This window comes from Plectropomus leopardus, chromosome 16, assembly GCF_008729295.1.
Source record: "Plectropomus leopardus isolate mb chromosome 16, YSFRI_Pleo_2.0, whole genome shotgun sequence".
In the NCBI taxonomy this organism is placed as follows: Eukaryota; Metazoa; Chordata; class Actinopteri; order Perciformes; family Serranidae; genus Plectropomus; species Plectropomus leopardus.
The window spans coordinates 31,642,806-31,664,063 of NC_056478.1; the positions used below are offsets into that span (position 1 = coordinate 31,642,806).

A 21,258-nucleotide genomic window follows, 5' to 3' on the forward strand; every position below is an offset into this window, starting at 1 on the left:
GCACTTAATGGTTATCTAGCACTGACAAAAGTTGTGTGATGTTGTATGTTGATTGTCATCGTAAGTAGTGATACTGAGATTGTTGAATCTCAGATGCTGAGATCGCTACTCGTTATTACTTTGGTTTCCAAAAAAAACTTCTTCTGCCACTAGACGGCAATACCTGTGACCAATCACACCTGAAGCACTTTTTGCACTTACTAAGGGTTTTTTCCTTAAGTCTAAATTCTTGCTTGTGTTGTACGTCGTTTTGGATAAAAGCGTCTGCTAAATGAAATTGTAGAAATTGTAGAAATAAACATCATGTCCTCCAGGCCAAAGAGGAAAAGGACCATCCAGACTGTTCAAAAAGAAGTTCAAAAGCCAGCATCTGTGATGGTATGGAGCTGTGTTAGTGCCCATGGCATGGGTAACTTGCACATCTGTGAAGGCACCATCAATGCTGAAAGGTACATACAGGTTTTGGAGCAACATACGCTGCCATCTAAGCAACGTCTTTTTCAGGGACGTCCCTGCTTATTTCAGCAAGACAATGCCAAGCCACATTCTGCTCATGTTACAACAGTGTTGCTTTGTAGTAAAAGAGTGCGGGTACAAGACTCGCTCGCCCCCGGATTGTTGAGCAACTGAAGTCGTACATCAAGCAAGAATGGGAAAGAATTAGACCTACAAAGCTTCAACAATTAGTGCCCTCAGTTCCCAAACACTTATTGAGCGTTGTTAAAAGGAAAGGCGATGTAACACAGTGGTAAACATGCCCCTGTCCCAGCTTTTTTGGAATGTGTTGCAGGCATCAAATTCAAAATGAGTGAATATTTGCAAAAAAAAAAGAAAAAAAGTTTATCAGTCTAAACATTAAATATTTTGTCTTTGTAATGTATTCAATTGAACATCGGTTGAAAAGGATTTGCAAATCATTGGATTCTGTTTTTATTTGCGTTTTACACGTCACAACTTCATTGGAATTGGGGTGCATTTCTAAGTAATTATTATTCGATACACACACAAACATGCACGCACACACACACACACACACATATACATAAGCACACACATATACACTCACACAGAACTTAAGCATGAACCCACTCAATCACACAACACAACCTTGCACTCAGGGACCACTCCCCTGTCGACTTTATTTGGGGCAGACCCAATCACTCCATGTGAGAGACCTGCCCACCCCATCCTCCCTCACACTTTACACATTTACTCCCCTTTTCTCACACACGCACACGCACACACACACACACACACACACACACACACACACAGCAACATAACAAATACATAACAGATAATTATGTATCTGTTATGTATCTGGAGGAAAACCAAAACACACACCTGCACATGTATGCATTACTCCCAGCAGACCCTTCTTTCATATCAGTGTCTTTCACTACCCGCCAATGCAAAGCCAGGTTATGTTCTTGTTTGTTTTGTCTGTAGTGTCCTGTTTTATCTATGTTGCCTGTTTGTTTCCTGTATAATGTCTGTTCCTTGTATTTGTCTTCACTTATTCTTGTACTATCACCTTATTGAACAATAAAAAAAAAAAAAGATGTAAGATTTCATGGTAGAGAGTATGGTTTTCAAATGAAAGTTTTTGGTTTGTGAGGATGAGAGTGAAGTTTGGTGTTGTGGGAAATGGAGCATAATTAAAAAAAAAAATGTGTTGAGCAATCAGAACTGTAAAATATCTTTGCAGGAAAGAAAAGCCTACAATTTATTCTGTGATGCTTTCTTGTATTTTTTGGCATATAACTATAACATATCAAAAAATATAACCTGCATATAGCACTAATTGTTAGAACTGGTACTTGTTGATAGCTGTATGAAGTATTTTTTTTTTTGTCGGCTGTGTAATCATTTATTGGGAGAATGTGTGAGTGCAAGGTTATTTTGTAAAGTAAATGTTTCATTTTGGCCAGAGACTTTCAGTTTAGACCTGTGTGTTTGTGTGTGTGTTTACGTGTGTGAACTGTCTATAAAATGCTAACTCTGAATGGACAAATGTGCTCAAGCAAATGAGAAAGCGTAAAAGCCAAATTATGGCAGCAGAGCGCTTCTCGCTGGGAAACATGAGGGGCATGCAGTGCAATTCTGGAATTGTGTGTGGTCAGAAGAAGTATTGCACAGTTGGGTGTGCTGTGAGTGATGCTGAGCTGAATATGTGGATGTTGTAGTCAGGTGGGCAGCTGGATCTGAGCCCAATTATTAGCAGGGGACCATAACTATAAGAGATGGACAGGAGCGCATATAGAGAGTTATTCACTCAGATTACTTGGCTTGTGTGATATAAAATATGCCCCCAAAAGATCATCCTTATGCATGATTGTTAAATATATTCTTTCCTTAACAAATATGAACATATCTATTCCTTAGATGAATAATAATAAAATTGTGCGGAAAAAAACTGATTGGACAAATAGGATTATTTGTTGCTATGCAACACCCTTTGAAATTTTTTGGCCTGCTGGGAATTGAGCACATAATGGATTTGGCCCTTTTCCAAAATAAATAAATAAATAAATAAATTGCCTATGCAAATTTCTGGCAATGCTTCTTTATCAAAAGAGCTGTAAAAAGCCCAACACTGACACATGTAGCTTGTCAGTGCTAAAAATGAATCCCCACTGCTCACAGACACACTGTGGGCACAAACCTGATACGTTATTTTTAAAAGAACATTAGACCATTTGTGCGTCTCAGTTGAGCAAATTTTTGATAGGTGAATCCTGCAGGGACTGGAGAATCACCCGTGCACCATGGTTAGACAGCGTGGAGGGAACCACTAAACAGGGTGACAGGGGTCAGTCACAAGTCATGTGACAGCAGCATACATAACATTACATTGCTTTAGTGCTGCCCCATCCATACCGACTCCAAACTACATTCAGCGTCTCTGTCTGCAGAAGCAGCTGTCTGTCAGCAGCAGAGCAGAATGCATAAACAATTTCACTTGTCGGAATCTTTTTCGCAGTTTATCCCAGTATATTTAAATTTATCCCAGATTAAATATTTCATTAGTTTTCTGCTCTTCTGTGGACTTCATCTGCAGTGAGCATAATTTGGAGTAGTAGACAACGTTGCCGAGGGTAATCTCGGCAAGGCAGCAGTGTTCTGTCTGTCTGTAATGGATCGTGTGCGGTCCGTTTTCATGCTCTGCTTCTCTGTGAAGAGTAACAACCCAGTAAAACTTCAAAGCTCATATAACACAAGTCACACTCAACACTCAACAGCATTATATCTGCTTCATCATGTACCGGGTCTGATTTGAGGTCTTCCCCACCAATCTGAAACTGACTCATTCTGGCGTCATTCATCCATCTTGCAAATAATAAAAGAGAATAAACTAATTTCATTTGACAATCCCAGGAAAGCACTGTGAGACAAAACAGCTGAAGTTTTATTCTTATTGGCCTTAATGTATCATTTGGCTGTTTTTTTGTTTGTTTGTTTGTTTGGTTTTTTTTACCAGTAAAGACTGGCTGTACCATTTCAATGACCTTTCCATTTTATTCATTGTGGCAAATTTATGTGAAACAGTGAGTTCATCTGTCTTTGTATGATGTGTGGTTCAGGACTTATGAAAATTGTTGTTTTTTCGCCATTAGTGTGAACATCAATCCAGATGATCCTCATGGACCATCAGCTGACCTTGGCAACAGCAGAATTCTTAATTATAGCCGCTGTACAGCAATGGGTGCATGGCCAGGTATAGTAGACAGGTGCTTCATTTACCAATCCTCCAAGGTCTGAAAGGGACGTCATTCTAGACTCGACCCCCTCCTTCCAGTCTCACATCAAATCCATCACCCAATCCACTTTCTTTCACCTTAAAAACATCTCCAAACTGCAGCCATCACTCTCCGACTCCATGGCTAAACTCCCATCCAAGCATTCATAACCTCCCGTCTGGACTATTGAAATGGAGTCCTGTCTGGGGTACGAAGCAAAGCCCTGGACAGGCTCCAGTACATCCAGAACTCAGCCACCAGGGTTCTGACCCACACCAAGCCCTGGCAGCACATCACCCCAACCGTTATCCACCTTCACTGGCTTATCATCAAGTACCACATTAATAACAAAATCCTCCTCCTTACCAACAAATATCTCTATTCCCTTGCCCCTAAGTACCTCTCTGACCTCCTTCTCCCATAAGCTCCATCCCAGAACCACCGGTCCTCAGACACAGGCCTGCTCTCCATTCCCCACACCAGAATCTGTACTTTCGGAGACAGAGCCTTCAGTGCTCTCCCTACAAATATCCACAATGCCTTTTCTCTAGACATGTTTGTTTATGTTTGTTTTATTCAGCTTTGTAAAGCATCCTTGGGCATCGTGAAAGGTGTAATATAAATTTTAATATAATAATAGTAATAATAATAATAACATTGAGAAGAGGAGATAGCAACTTCGCTGCCCAGCCCCTAACTAGACACCATAAGGGTCCTAAAAAGACAAGTTTTTAAAAAAATGCCATATGGTAACATGGATTTTTTTTCCCTCATGCTAGACTATAGACTTCTTACTGCTACTTAATACAAATCAATAAACAGTATATAAAACAGTCCAAAAGGGTTCATTTTAGCCTACCAGATAACGTTATATAGCTGTTCTTTTTATGGCCATAAAAAAGAAAAGCTATATAAAACATATATATATATAAAAAATAATTATACATTTTATGTAAAAATATATATAGCATAAATGTTTCCCAGATGTCCAGACACAGCATTATATCTGTGAAGTTTTCATCATTGCTCTGTGTTACTTGCAGTTTCTAAAAAGGACAGACGATGGCGTAAGTCTCGCTGTTTAAATTAACTGCTTTGACTGTATCTGCTATGTCTCAATCCAAGAAGATGTATATATATATCCTCGTCTCTCTCTTTTTTCTATCTTTTCTCCTATCATTTTGTGCATAATCTGGATTGTTTGCTTTCTCTCCTTCTTCCAATTAGCATAATCAGTACTCTGTGGTTCATTTTTTTGTTTTTTGCACGTGCACAATGCAGATCTCCAGGTGTAGCATGGGTACCAGCAGACACAACCAAATAATGAGGATGCATCAGTCACAGAAGCAGACTCAACTTCCAAATGCTCTAAATGATTTGACATGATAAAGATGAGCTCTACTGAAGGTCTCCTCCGAAGCAGAGGTTTGAACATGGAAACACACTAACTAGCCTGCACACGAGCGCACCGGCTACTGCTCTTTTAAATCCACCTGTTCACGCGCCTTCCTGCGCTCTGTGCTCGCGGCTGCTGATAGGTTTGTCAGGGAGAGAAAACATTGTTTTTCAACGCCTAGTGCACAAAGTGGCGAGGAGCTCCTCTCCTGACAGCAGCGGAGATCCAGCAGGCTCCTCCTGCTCTGCTCCATGGATCACAAACATATCCTCCTCTCCCGGAAGATTCACCATTAACCTGCAGTCATCCACAGGAGCTACATGATTATCTCAGCATCGCTATGGACACTGATCGCTCATCATGCCACGCGCATTGATCTGAGAGCAGCTCTGACTCTGAGTGTGTGCGGCGCTGCTGGGCGGACACACACACACACACACACACGGCTCAGCATCTGGAGAGGCTTTCTGCAACAATTTGTTGCAAACATCGTGAGGGGCGAAGTCATGGTACCGGTACCGCATCGGCTTCTCATGGCACCGTGACAACTTTCTCCCCCCCTTTCCCCCTCTTTTTCTTTTACATGTGTGTCGGCAGGATCGAGCTTCTTTGGGAAATTATCCTCCATTTTCCGTTTCAATTATGTTCACTTTTGCTGCCTTCTGCTACATGCTGTCTCTGGTCCTCTGCGTGTCCCTCATCTTCTTTGCAATATGGCACGTAAGTACCGCAGAATGAGGAGGCTGTATTTTGAGCTGTGTGTTTGTCTTGCCTTTGATAGTGGTGGATGCGGTGATCGGGAATCGGTGTGTAGGTGTGATACCAGTGTGTAACAAAGCCAGATAGCCCGCAGCCCTTTGCGCTTCCAAACGGATGTTTTCGTGGCTAACACGCAGTTTAAGGCTGCATGATTATTTCAGTGATATTTACCTTAACAAAAAAAGGTGTGCACCTGCATCTTCAGCTCGACCTTCATCCTTCATAGATGCATCCATCGTTTTCACCACTTTGGCACATTTCTATTAGTCTTTCCTCTTATTTGGCTACTTCACACATCATGCTGACCCAATTTGCTACACGGAAACGCTTGCAATCCCATGCAGCATCCTAGATCAATTAAATTACTGTCCTTTCACATCAATTAGAAAATGTTGAAGTGTAACCCCCTAACACACACACACACACACACACACACACACACACACACTCACCCACCCACCACCATCTCCTTGCTCTGCTGCCTCTAATCAAGGTTCAGCACAGCTCTCCACCAGTGCCAATATGACTGACTGCATTATTATATTTGAATAATCTCATTATTTGATCCCTGAGCAATGTCTCCATCATGCAGGGCCTTATGTAGAGACAGATTTGGGTCAGGTCTTCCAGCCAGATGCCCAGAATCTGCCTTTTGCATTGAAAACAGACCTGATGCACTTGGGATGACTGATCCTCAGGCAATTACAGCTAATAGTTGATGTGTGTGCCTGTCTGTCAGACAGTGGCCCGTGTGTCTGCTCACAGAGCACAAATAAAGGCAGCAGGGCAGTGAGATTACAGACACACATGGTTGTACAGTGAAAAAGAAACCAAATAGACCAAATCTACAGCAGCTCTGTGGAGCTGATGACCATGCTAATGAGGAGAGATGTCTGTGTGTCCTGATTCATTACACAGAGACACAACCCACATCACCTCCTTCAGTTGTGTCTGTGATGTAAATGGAGCACTGGTGGAAGAATTGCAAAGGAACACCTCGTTTTGTAGCCTCAGCAATAATCCACAACGCAGCAGGCTTTATTTTGCATTCTGCTTAAGACGGCAGAAACAGTGGAGATGCCTCCTCCTCTGATTCCCGTTCATGGTGACATACAGACATGCAGCATAATAAGCTGGGGCTCCACACTGTGAGGAAACATTATTATGAAGAGGCTGAGGTGGGAATGTGTGGAGCTGTGGAAGCTGCACATAACAGCAGCCACCTGCCAAATGCTGCCTCATTCTGGCTGTAACTCTTTCACTTCTATCAGCCACATTGGCCACTCGCCACTCCTCCATCATCCTTTTTTGCCTTCAATTTCAACAACTCATCTGAAAACAGTGAATTATGCTGCCACAATGGCTGCTTGACCAAAAGGTTAAGTTTTAATGCCCTGAGCGGCAGCGCATGCTAAAAAAGAGCAAGTGCGCTGAGTCAAAGTACCCAGGGTCAAATCAGGCTATAAATAAATTGAGTCAGTGTAAATGAACACAGAGGACAGAGGATATGGAACAGGCCATGAAAATAAATAATGAGCGGTTCTGAAGCAAACACATGAGCTGTCCTGTCAGGTAACGCGAGTGCCCGACTCATACAAGTCAGACGATGACAAATGACTCGGAAAGATCACCTTGTGTCATTAATTGGCCATAATCAGTCAAACCATACACTGCCAAGAGAACAAGCCATTCATCTACTGCTCTACCTATTTTCAGCTGCTGGTAAATTCTAAGTAAAATTGTTCAGAAATAAGTAAATGATTGATGACTGATTCCTCTTGCAATCACTCAGTTACGCTTACACAAGCCTTATGAAGAAACAATAGGAGGACATGTTGGCTGTCCCTGGAGTATACCAACGTCCTCTGGGCTGAGGAGTCAAGTAAGAAGAAGTCAGGTAATGTGGGAAAAGCAGAACTAGACTGGTAATATGAAAGTCAGCTAAAGCCACTATGTGAAATGCTGGTAAGAAAGTCATATTGATGTTATATTCTCACTCCACTGCTGGGAGCTATAGTTACCACTGCAGGTTACATCATCATTTAAAGGTTCTACTTTCACAAAATGTCTCTCTTGGAGGGGTCACTGGAAAAAAGCATCATTTTGCGTGTGCTCTGATGCACACACTCTTCTTATCATTTTATTATACAAGCATCTTATCATATAACATATGCTATGTTCATGTATATCATACGGACAATTGGCCGCATGACACTAAGTAGCTTGAAGTTTGCACTTCATCAGCTCAAGCTACAAAGCAATAAAGGGCAGACCAAGATCATTATCCTTAGCGCAGGCAAAGAAGCAACAATAACAGGAAACAACACTCCAATTCTTTTTGCGCAACAGCCAGAAGAGGGTGCCCTTACAGCGTGCCACCATTTTTGGCTGAATGCTTTCTGGATTAGTCAATAAGTGATGAATAATCAGAAGCAATGAACTGCTCAGATGATCACAGTAAGAATCCAGAGCTAGCCTTTCATATGTTTCCAAGCAGTTTCCCCAGGTAAGTAATAGGGCTGTCAAAGTTAATAACACGTTAACACAAATTCATTTTAATGGCACTAATTTTTTTGACGCGCACACTCATTTTTTTTTATGCGTGATTAAAGCATGAACATTTTGTAATTATGACCCTTGGCCCAACAATAATATGTGTACATTTGAGTAAAATAAGCATATTTGTCCACTCCCATACTGATAAAAGTACAAAAGACCTGAAAAATAACCCTTTAAGATACATTTAGAACAGATAGAAAGACGCGTGATGAATTTGCAATTAATTGCAAGTTAACGATGGACAATCATGCGATTAATTGCAATTAAATATTAAATATATCAACTGACAGCCCTAGTAATTGATAACAACAGGATGTAATATATTTTATGCTTACATCACCAAAGTCCTTTTACAAACTACAGGCTTTAGCTTAGACCTCAAATCCAGTAAAAGTCAGAATAAACTTGAGACCTTCCTTGACTTATCTGGTTGTATATGAATGTGTCGTGCGTGTTTTCATGCCTTACCAATCTTCAGCCACAGTGTGCAACACTACAATAGCTAAGCCACTGAGTCCAGTAACGTCCAACAACCGGCACCCTCCATAACACAAAGTTCACAGTTTGAGATGGTTCAGCTGGTTGACCCGCTTTTTTGACCATGTCCATGTCCAAATCCATGTCCTTGAGTATGGAGACATAACAATGTCACTAGGGGGAAGTATGAAAAGCAAAGAGCATAAATCAGTTAAGTCTTCTGTCATGTGTTATGCATAAAGGGCACAGTTTGATAGGCTGGTCACACCAGCATGTCAGACCATCAAAGACCAGCAAGAACCATCAACCAGCTAAAACCTTATGCTGGATTTAGCTGGTCTTTGATGATCTTAAATGGTTGTGACCCAGTTTTTGCTGGTCTTTGATGGTGGAAATCTTACATCTGGTCTTAGTGAGTTGAGGAATTCAGCCATGTTGGTGCAACTGGCTCAACTTTGAGGTTAGACTTAGAGCAAGTTTCAACCAAATGAGTTAAAGACAAGGCTTAAGTCCTATTGTTGCAAAAGCCCCCTGTTGCTGCAAAAATGGATTACACCCTGTGCTGTGCTGGACATCAGCCTGCTGTAAACTAAATGTGAGTTGCCACAGTGGATAAGCTCTGTGGTGTCGTCCACTCCCAGGGAAGTAGGGCCCTACCTGCTGGGGCTGAGACGGAGGATCCGTGGCAGTGCTAGCTAATTCTTGTCTCATGTCAGTATCACATTTGTGCCACATACCATAATTACAGTGCCCCTTCATGCTAAAAAGAAACCCTAATGCTACAGGAAGATAATTGTTGGGGTTTTCTCTTGCTAATGTTTGCTAATTTTAGCTTGCTTGCTCATGGATGAATTGCTAATGATCTTACACAGGAAAATAATGTCTTGAGTGAGAAAGTCACTTAATTCATCCATATGCAAGGGCTGATCTGGCAAGTAAACTGGCTAGCTTGCTGTGTGAGTTACTTTACAGCTAATATTACAAACCACCTGATACCAGATCAGTGCAGTGTAGCTTAGTTGCAGCTAGCTGGCTAACTTAGCTTGCTTGCTTACCAACATAATCTCTTGCAGAAATACTATCTGAGTGGATATGTCAGTTGGTTAGCTTGTAGAATTACTTCCTCAGCCACTTTTACCCTTGCATCATGGCAGTCTAAAAAAATACAGACTAGATTATGGTGTAGCCAATATTGCTATTGACTTTTACTGACTTTATATAAGTGAAACATTCAATGCACATTAGCTAACATAACTGACATCTTTTTGAGGTAAAAATAACACTCAGTTACACTCAGTCTGAAGGAATGTCCCAACATTTCTCGTAGGCTATGAAAAGCAATAAAAATCATTTTAAACAAAACTGCATTTTTCTCCGTCAGTCGAGGTTTGTTCCTGAAGTGAAAGTAGTCGTTATGCGGTAAAGGGGTCCCTGTCAGTCTTTTACTGTATTATATGATGTTTTTTGGTGGCGTATGTTGCATTTTACTGCTGTAGACATTTAAGGTTGTGCTCATTTTAACGTCTTCATACAGTTGTGTAGTATAATCTACAATAACAGTGGCGGGGCCCGAGGGGGGGGGGGGGGGGCCCCCCCCCCCCCTCGTCCCCCCTTGGGAGCCAAAATGCACGCTAAAGTGCCCTCTTGGGAGCCAAAATGCGCGCTAAAGTGCCCTCTTGGACGCCAAAACGCGTGCTAAAGTGCCCCCTGGGAGCCAAAACGTACGCTAAAGTGCCCTCTTAGGAGCCAAAACGCGCGCTAAAGTGCCCTCTTGGATGCCAAAACGCATGCTCAAGTGCCCTCTTGGGAGCCAAAACTCACTAAAGTGTCCTATTGGGTGGCAAAAGCACACGCTAAAGTGCCCTCCTGGTTGGCAAAATACATGAAATTGCCCTCTTGGATGGAAAAAACACTCAACTGCCCTCTTGGGAACCAAAACGTGTGCTAAAGTACCCTCTTGGAAGCCAAAATGCATGCTAAAGTGCCCCCTGGGAGCCAAAACGCGCATTAAAGTGCCCTCTTGGGAGCCAAAACATGTCTAAAGTACCCTCTTCAGTGGCGAGGACACGCTATATGTGCCCTTTTTTTCCTTTTCGCCCCTGCCCTTCAAAAAGTCTGTGCACGCCACTGTACAACAATGCATCATATTCTACAAGATCATAAAATGTGTAAGGTACTTAAAACTTTTAGCTTAGGAGAATTTTCTCAATTGGAACAGAACTGAAGGAACACCTCATCCTTCAGTTTATGACAAACATTCAACATCAACACATTTAGTGATACATGTTTTTCACTGGTTAGTAAGGGCATGAAAAACTGTCATCTGAAATGTAACCAAAGCTGTCAGACAAATGAAGTGCAGCAATGGATGTGGATGTTGGAGTGGACATATTCACTCTAGGCAAATCATCCCTAGTAACGATACTTACAGCCAAACTTACAGCAGCACTAAACAAGTCAACAGGCATGTGTTTTCTGGCTGGTACAAAACTTGTGCTTTTCAGATTTCATGTGAGAATCTTTGCAATCTTTGCAACTGATCTTTGAGATCGATTTACAATCCATCCCAAGTTGTTTTGAGAGTTCACATGGTGCCTCAGCGAACTGCAATATTGTAATAGCCAGTCATGATATTTGTCATCTTCCAACCATTTCTCATTTAATTTACATTTAGCCAGGGCGTATGAACATAGAACTACAATAGATAGAACGTGCACCGTAGCACGATACAACGATCTCTCGGTGATGGCAGATCATGAACACATTCTAATTCTTCACAATCTAATATCATCGTAACGCATACCCCTAAATGAAGCTAACATTTTTGTTGGTTTTTAAGAAAAAACATCATCCCTTTAGTAAACACGGCCCCAGTATCTCAGAGCAGAGAGCACTGCTCAGTTTCTCATGATTTTGAAACCAATTTTGATAGTCTCAGAGGTTTTTTTTAACTTTTCATATCTGATTGGGTAGTTAATTACACATATTCTCATTACACATGTATGTTTGTTTTGACCAGACTTTAACACCTCTGCCCACAGGGAATGAAGAGATGCTAACAGAGAACAATAAATGATGATAAATGTTTAAATGACAGCCAACACATTCTCCTATTTGTTTCCTCATAGGGTTTTATCCCCATGTATTTACCGCAAGCTGAAAATAGGTGGAGCAGTAGATGAATAGCTCTTGGCAGTGTATGGTTTGACTGAGTATGGCCAATTAATGACACAAGGTGATCCGTGCGAGTCGTTTGTCTCCGTCTGACTTGTATGAGTCAGGCACTCATGTTATCTGCTGACAGGACAGCTCGTGTGTTTGGTTCAGAGCAGCTCATTATTCATTTTCTTCCATTGTGTGTTCTCTGTGGCCCGTTCCATAGCCTCTGTCTTTTTATGTTCATTTACACTGACTCATTTTATTTATAGCTTTATTTGACCCTGGCTATTTTGACAAAGCACACTTGCCCTTTTTTAGCATGCTCTGCCGCTCAGGGCATGAAAACCTAACCTTTTGGTCAAGCAGCCATTGTGGCAGCATAATTCACTGTTTTCAGTCGCTATTTGAAACCAGATGAGTTGTTGAAATTGAAGGCAAAAAAGGATGATGGAGAAGTGGCTAGCTGTGTCAGTGTGTGAGTACGCAAAGACGATGTCGGACACCACAATCTTCTCTGGATCCCTCCCCAATCTAACCACTGATGACATGTTTAGCCACATGTCATCATTCAACCACTGGTTGTCAAGGTGGTGTCTAGCAAACAATGTGGGCTTCATAGATAATTGGCATTCTTTTGGGGGAAAACCTGGTCTTATCCTGAGGGAGATAATTAAATTTACAATATAGGTCTTTGTGTCTGTAACATCTCCCAACATCACAGAGAAAAGATCCAACTCCATGTTCAGACTCTTTTTTTGAACACATTTTCTGGACCTCTCTCCAAAATGCAGACACAACCTGACAAAACCAAAAAAAAAAAAAAGTGGTCTGTTGACTCAGGTTCCATACAACAAAACTGGCGTTCATATCATCTTTCTTGTTGCCAGGAAATTATGAAGTATTTTTATCTGAAAGTACCTTGTATATGAGTCAACAGTTTTTTTTATATATCAGACCAAAGACCAATTTCCATGGTATAGTGCAGTGTCCTACCATTTTTTATAGATTTTGTATGGAATATTTCCCAAAGATGTCTTTGTCAAATAAAAATTATGAATATTTCTATTTATCTTCCTGTTTTGTAACCATAAGCTATTTTTTATAGCTGGCTGACAAACTAATAGTTTAGAATTCCCATCTGTATTTTTTCATTTAAAGAGCATTTTAAGAGTGGAAGGAGGGGACCAATGGTGCCATACATTTCAATAAATTGGTTATAAATAACAAGTTTTCCTTCTTCATTGACAAGATCATTTATAAACAAAACACCTTTTTTCAAAAAGACTCTTCCAAAAGATTGGTTTCCCATCAATCACAATATTAGAATTGAACCATATGACCTGCTGCAGAATGTTGTTTCTGCCCTCTGGAGGATTAAACTGAAAGCATAACCAACTCTGTATTACCTCTTTCAAAAACACATGAATTTTCAAGTATGATTTCAACTGAACCAATATGAAGAGGTTGAATTTACAGGAAAGGATAAAGCCTTTTTGAAACAGTGGATGAGTACCTTCCAATAAGTTATGCAAGTACATTTTTTAAACAAAGGCAACAAAAGGCCTTCAAAGTAAGACATAATACTTAAACCCACCCATTTCAAAGTTTTTATTATAAAAGACAGTTTGTTTAATTTTTTCCGGTTTATGACTCCAGAGAAATCCAAACATCTTTTGTTCAAAGGTCTTAAAAAAGGATTGTTAGGGCTAGGGACTGACATAAAAAGATAGTAAATTGTGACGATAAGAGAATTAACCAATAAGATTTTTCCAAAAAGTGTTAGAGTTTTCCCCCTCCATGGTTTTTCAATTTTGTTCACCTTGCTGATTTTATTATTATAGTTTATTTAAACATAGCTCCTTCAAATCCTCTGGAATCACAATCCCAAGCACATTAACTGGTCCATCTGTCCATGTAATTGGAAGATTACATGGAAACCTGAAGTTCGTACCCTTTAGTGCATCCTTTCGAAGAATTACAGATTTTCCAAAGTTTGGTTTTAGACCAGATATTTTGGAACAGGAGTCCAGGTCTTAGAGGAGGGCTTTCAAACAAGAAAGATTTAGACTCATCAGAAAGCTAGCGTCATCAGCATACACTGATATTTTTCTTTTTAGACCCCCTATTTCAAGCCCCTTCATTTTGTATTTCGTCTCACTTTAATTGCTAGCACTTCAATTGCAACTATGAATACAGTAAATATGGGGACAATGGACATCCTTGTTTTAACCCTCTTAATAAAGGAACAGACCCAGATATGTGTCCAATGTTAATGATTTTGCAAATTGTACCATTATCATTTCATAACACTTTTTCATTCTATGGTCTATACAATTAGCAAGTATATAATAGCATTGGAGAGTGATTGGTTGCCAGTTCTTAGGGTACACTGGGTCTTTGACCATTTGTAAAATCTAGGATCGACTTTAAAATCCTCCTCCTTACTTACAAAGCTCTAAATGGTCAGGATCCATCCTATCTGTTGCAGCTCATAGTTCTTTACCAACCCTCAAGGTGCGCTCTGAAAACGCAGAGTTACTTGTGGTTCCCAAAGTCTCCAAAAGTAGGATGGGAGCCAGAGCCTTCAGCTACCATGCTCCTCTTTTATGGAACCATCTTCCAGTTTCGATCAGGGAGGCAGACACCATTTTCACTGTTAAGACCTTCCTCTTTGATAAAGCATATAATTAGGGCTGGCTCAGGCTGCCTGGACCAACCCCTAGTTAGGCTGACATAGGTTAATCTCCCGGGGGACTTTCTAAGATACACTGAGCTCCTTTTTCCTTTCTTGCTCCCTCCACCTGAAAATGCTCATGTGTATTTACTGCATTACGCTAACTCCGTTGCCTCTCTGGAGCATTCCTGCTCCCTTGTTTCCTAGTTTTCCCGGATCCTGGCTGCAATCTTGGCGGCACCTGATCGTGGTGATAGCTGTGCTGGTGCTGTAACCCTACCTTTGGTCGTGCTCGTGCTGTGGCTGCACTGATACTGTACCCCCGGCTCACCCCGATCTTGGTGATCTTGGTTTTGCCATTGCTGTGGTCCTGTCTTAAGCTACGCCTGTGTTTGTGCTTGATGCAACCTTCTGCTGCCATTATTATGAGACACGCCTCCACTATAAATATACGCATGGGACTGTTATCAACAATATCAATATTATCATAGAGTGCATTTAGTAATTTTACACCTATCGTTATCGTAATCAAACAACACTCAGTAAGTTTTTGGGAACTGAGGAAACTAACTGTTGAAAATGAAATTCTTTCCTATTTTTCCTTTATGACTTCAATCGCCCAACAGTCTCCTGTCCCTGTTGTCATATGTATGGCCGAAACACCTAGTGATGCTGAGGTACACAACTGATGATGTGCCCCGCCGGTAAAGCCTCATAGCATCCATCCATCCAGAACTCCTGAATCAAAAGAGGTCCAAACATTAGGGATCTGTTACATCTAGACCTTTTCAACGAACTTTGTTGTGCTTCATAATGCTCCACACGTTTAATGGGAGACAGGTCTGGACCTTAGCAAGTCAGTCTAGTACCTGCGCTCTTTTACTAAGAAGTCACACGGTTGGAACTCGTGCAGAATGTTTCTCATTGTGTCGCTGGGATAAACAGCGAGGTCCCTGAAAAAGACGATGTCTGGATGGCAGCATATGTTGCCCCAAAATCTGTATGTACCTTTCAGCATTCATAGAGCCTTCACAGATGTGCAAGTTACCCATGCTCTGACATGTGTGATGAGAGGCTGACTAACAAGCAGAGTGATGCGGAGAGTGGGGTTCTGTAGCTCAGTATGAGTCAGTTTGTCAGTGATATCTTTCCAAAATAAATGTAGTGGAGGGTAGTGACAGATTGCATTCATGTAATCCTCTGTATATAAGTATATGTTGGAGAGAGTAAGCAGATATTCGTGAATCTGAGAGGCCCATTCAGTACATTATTTAATGTGATGTGTCCTACTGTTGTGTTGGAGTTAGGGTTTATTTGTCATTGGGACTGTTAAAGTTTGCCTTGTGTGTTTTGACTTATTTGAATACTGAAAAGATGTTTTATGATTTATTCTGTACTTGTGGAGTAGTTTTTTAAAGTAAATGAAGGCTGACTTTTGAATGATGTGTTAGATGGCAATCTGCCTGAGAAATACAGAAAAAGAAAACAAAAATATTTAAATCAATTTTACCTGAACAGACGTGATCACTTCAAGAGGTTTCCACTGTAATATTTTCCTTATTCATTACATATTATTTCACCTATGTGTACCCTTGTGTGTAAAGAAGCAGACTGTAAGCATGCTGTGAACTGGCCTATGTAACTTTTAAATAGCAGGACAATACTGCGCTACTCTTTTGACCAGGTTTTTGTTGGTCAATGGCCCATTCACTTCCTGCTGCCTCAAAATAACAATGTGCCAACAACGAGCCTGAGTACACCCTTTAAGGCCTACATGTCCACAGGGACACAGGTGGGTGCAGGTACAACTACGGCACTGACTCTGAAATACATCAAACTGGTGATGAAAGGGGAAACTGGTGATGACAGTGGGAACTGATGATGACAGTGGGAACTGATGATGACAGCTGGAGCTGGTGATGACAGTTAGAACTGATGATAATTGTTGAAACTGATGATAACTGTTGAAACTGATGATGACAGTGGGAACTGGTGATGACAGTTGTGCTGTGCATGTCTTTGCACCAGCTGCAGGAGGGGGCTTTCTTAAATTTCCATCAGTATGAAACATATTTGTCTTTAGGAATAATAATACAATATTGATGATAAACATGTCACAGTGTTCTCACTGTTGGATGTAATCCCACTTTGTAATGACACTTTAAACCAGATGCAGCAATCACATAAAAACACCACAGTCACCAGTGTATACACTTCTATAAGTCATTACGAAGCAATTTTAATGAACATACATGGTGACCTGTTTCCTCCCCCAAGCTCTATGGCTCAGTGCCATCACGGTCCATCTCTGCTTGAGTGATTCTCCTCCCATGTAAGCACAGCTCCATGTGCCTTCATGGTGTCATTAAAGCTGGCAGCGAGTCACACTCTTCTCTGCTCTTCCTCAGACAGATATGCAGAGGTTGTCCTGGCAGCGTGACAGAGGGCAGAATGTCAAAGCATCATTTACACTCTGAGTTTACTCTCACATCATATTGTGGAAGTGATATTTAGTGTATAGAGGGTCTGGTGAGGCATGACAGCTTATTTCATATAAAGTAAGCTACAAGTAAGGCTGAGTTACCAACTAGGCAAAGAGGGCTTCTTACCCAATGCCCCAGATCACCAAGACCTACAGAAATGTCTGATTTTAAGTACTTTGATTAATTTCATTGTTTCCGATATTCAAGAAAGCACCCTTCATAATGATAAATTAACCATTAATTATGGTAGGCTATAGGACTGAATGATTAATCGGATTTTAATTTTGATTACGGTTTTGGCTTCCCTCTATTTTCAAAACGAGATAATCGAGATAAAAAGATGATGTGCAACATAATGAGTCAACAGTGTTGAACAATGTTGCTCCTGTTTTGTCTTTTTATTTTGTAAATCAAGTGCAAGCTTTATTTGTGCTCTGCCCATTCCACCAAAGTCCAAACAGAAGTTTCAGCAAGGGTTGAAAACAGAAAGCCACAGCACACTGCCTCTCTGGTTGTCTCATTTTGTTTCCAGACAGTGCGTGCACCAAGAGAGTGCCAATGATCTCGAGCGGGGAGAGCGAACGTGTATGTGCTGGTGATGGTGACAGTAAGAAGAGCACAGAATATGACATGCGTGAAACCAGCCAGCTGCTGTGACAGAAATTAGCCTCATAATTAGCAAGCTGAGTTAGCTTCCCACTGGAAACTGACCAGTCCCTTAAGGTGGACTGTTAAGGTGGACCTGCTTTTCTCATTGTAGTGACACTCCCAGCTGCTTCTATACAGATATGGTGAAATGTCTGCTGGTGAGTCTCTCCTGTGAAACAATCATTGCTCCCAACTCAAAATTCATTTTGCTGTCATTGATACAGTAACTGTTATGTATTGTTAAATTATGTTAGTTGGGTTAGGTTTTATTATGTGAATGTGAACAAACTACAGTAATGTGAAAGATGTGTTACACAGTTATGGCTGCACCACAAAGCTTTCATTGTTTTTCAGTTAACTTGTATTTAAAGTTAAAGGACATCCAGTGTTAAAAATAAACACCTGAGTTATTGTTCAATAACTGCATGACATTCGAAAGGCCAATGAGTAATCATGTTAAATAATCATTAAATAATTGTGATTTCAATATCAATCAAAGTAATGGTGATTATTATTTTTGCCATAATCGAGCAGCCCTAGTAACCTACCATTATAAATGGTTAATAAGTAATTCACAACTGCTTTATACTGTAGATCAGTCGGACACCAATATTTGTCAAATAATGAACATTACCTGTGGTTGCTGCTCATCCTAAACCTCACTTGCCTGTCTTTTAATCTTTATTTTATCAGGACACCCCTCCAATGGCACATAGACAGCTGCAGACTTGATGGCTTATTTTATAATATGACGTCATAATCCCATATGAGGGTTTATTTCTGGATCAGCAACATTTAAAACTGTATAGTTTGAAGGATAAACACCTGCTAAGGGGTGTCACAATGGGACTGCCCATTGCTCCAATGGCCCATAATTCAGTAGTCCAAAAAATGTTAATTAGATCGAAAGCCTATTTATCCATTATCCTGAAAAAAATGCCCATTTCTGATCCCAAGTCCTTTTCTCCAAAAATATGCACTCCACAGTTACAAAGCTTCACGGTCTGCAATTAGGTGGTCCCGCCCCCATAAAACGCCATAGATTAATACAATGTATTGTGATGTGAACATGGACAATTCTGCATGAATTTGAACATGTCAGTAGTGGATATATTTAATAACATAATGTTGAAGGAACAAAAGAGGCAGATCTCAACCTCAAGGGTAGTGCAGCACCCATGCAGACTACAGCGTGGACATGCTAGAGTTAGCCTATCTTGTATTTCATCTTCACAAAATGCAACAGTTACAAGCATGTTTTAATTTTCTATCTAAATCATTACATTTATGGGACAAACATGAAATATATTGTTAATACATTCTTCCCCATCACTAAGTGGCAATCTCTAAGACTGGAAAATGAAAACAAAGTGGAAGTGCCAAAAACTACAATTCCTCTAATGTACACTTGAGGCTTGCGCCAAAATCTTTAATAAGCTAAAAACAACAGAAAGGTATGTAACCTAACATTTTGTTGAAGTGATAACTACGGAACCTGTACCTACATCTAGTGCAGAATAACAACAGTAATAACGAGTGGTGAAATGACAACTACAGAGTGTCCTCATTGTTGTGCACATGAAATTGTAAAATTATGACACAATACGATACAACACATAATGGGGTGGCTATGGCTCAGAGGTGAAGGTTAGGAGGTTGGCGGTTTGATCCCTAGCTCCTTCAGTCAACATGCTGAAGTGTCCTTGGGCAAGATATTGAACCATAATTGCTCCTTATGGCTGTTCCATCAACCTGTGAGTGCGAGGAAATGTTTAAAACCTGAATAGCAGGTGGCACCTTGTAGCCTCAGCCAGCAATGTCTGAATGGGTGAATGTCCGATGATAAACTGAATTGTATTGAATACTCTGAAAAACCTTTCTTTACCAAGTCAGCTTCAATACACTTTCACTTTCAAAACTTGAACAATTTGTGTTAAACAGCAGTTTACAAACTTTAATTGAAATGTATACCAGGTATTAAACTCAAAACGATTGCATATTTACAAAAAAACAACAGTTCGTCAAAAGTTCAGTTTTGGTCATCAGTTTGAACATCACATAAATGCTCTCTGTGTTGTGTTCATTTGAATGTAGGTCAAAATGGATTTACAAATTAAAAAATAAGGATGAACCTGCTGATGGCCAACAATTTCCATCCCTCTTCTTTTGGAGGGACATGTCCTCTGGTCCCCCTGCGTCACTTACTCACATGCATCAGGACTGAACACACAGCTCAGCTTGCATGGCTCTTGGTGCTACTTCCTTGCTGAGTGTGACTTTGCATCAGACTGAGATTTTGACACATAAAGGGCATTCACAGGTTTAACAGAGGTGCTATGTGAATAATCATTCATCTGTTGCTGTCTCTGTGGTGTTGTGATAATGAAGCATGAGATGCTGTAAGCAGAAGGGTGACAGTTGAGCTACAGTCAGGACGTGGGGTTGCTGAGAAAGACTTTGAGGAAATGCATCGAGAAGAATGATGAAATTAGATTTAGATTTTCTAATGACAGTGTTGAATGTGAAAGTGTTACAGAAAGATGGAACTCGAGAGAGATATTAAGCCAAGCATGCTTTGTGTTGCTTTCCTCGGCCTGCTGGAAGGCTGAGCTTGTTCCTGTGATTTAAAGCCTCCGACACCCACTGTAGGCTCTGCTGCTAGACTGGTCAATGCCCAGAGGAAAGGGACAGACAAAGTCACAGACAGATAGATGAAAGGGGGATGAGGCAGTGTCTGCTGAAGGAGAGCGGAGTGACAGGAGCTGCGAGACTGATAGGATGATGGAGAAGAAAAGGGGAAAAGGCTACAGAGACTTGCAATTCTGCTTACAGGGAGTTGAGAGCAGGGCAGGTTGGACTGTGAGATAGATGACTGAGGCAGAATACAAAATGATGATGAGACATGAAAAGAAGGAAAAAGGCAGATGCAAAGCTGTCAGTTAGCAGCGATACAGACAGGACAGATCAAAGGAAAACAGAGTGATAAATAATCCAATCAAAGTTATGTGTGGAGAGGCTGACATTTCCTGGTAGGGTGAGTGAAACATCCTGAGATGGATCAAGTTTTTTCCAGTCGTCAAAGTTGACAGCATGGGATACAAATGCAGAAACAGATCAAGAGATCTTGAAATAGTTAATTAGAGACAGAAGAGAGCAGTCAACACTTGGGTTGCTGGGAGGCCACTCAAAGTTGGTTCTGTCTTCAACTGGATTATTCATGTCTTAATAAGAGCAATGAAATAAAGATGAAGTACATTCAGCTCTCCACTTCATGTGCTTGTTACAACTATTTCTGGCTGTGTTGTTACAACTTTTCCCAATGGTGTCTGAAATAATTCACTCATTCAATATTTACTCAACACT

At 40.8% G+C, this 21,258-nt stretch overlaps 1 protein-coding gene across 1 annotated transcript in view; it reads left to right on the plus strand.

Annotated features, from left to right (window-relative positions):
- Nucleotides 1-5,778: 5,778 nt before the first annotated feature.
- The window catches only part of cnih3 (cornichon family AMPA receptor auxiliary protein 3), a 91,525-nt gene continuing 76,045 nt past the window's right edge, over nt 5,779-21,258 (plus strand). The window contains exon 1 of the mRNA XM_042504002.1: nt 5,779-5,856. Within this exon, the coding sequence (XP_042359936.1) occupies nt 5,779-5,856 (78 nt within the window). The remainder of the gene's footprint in view (nt 5,857-21,258) is intronic.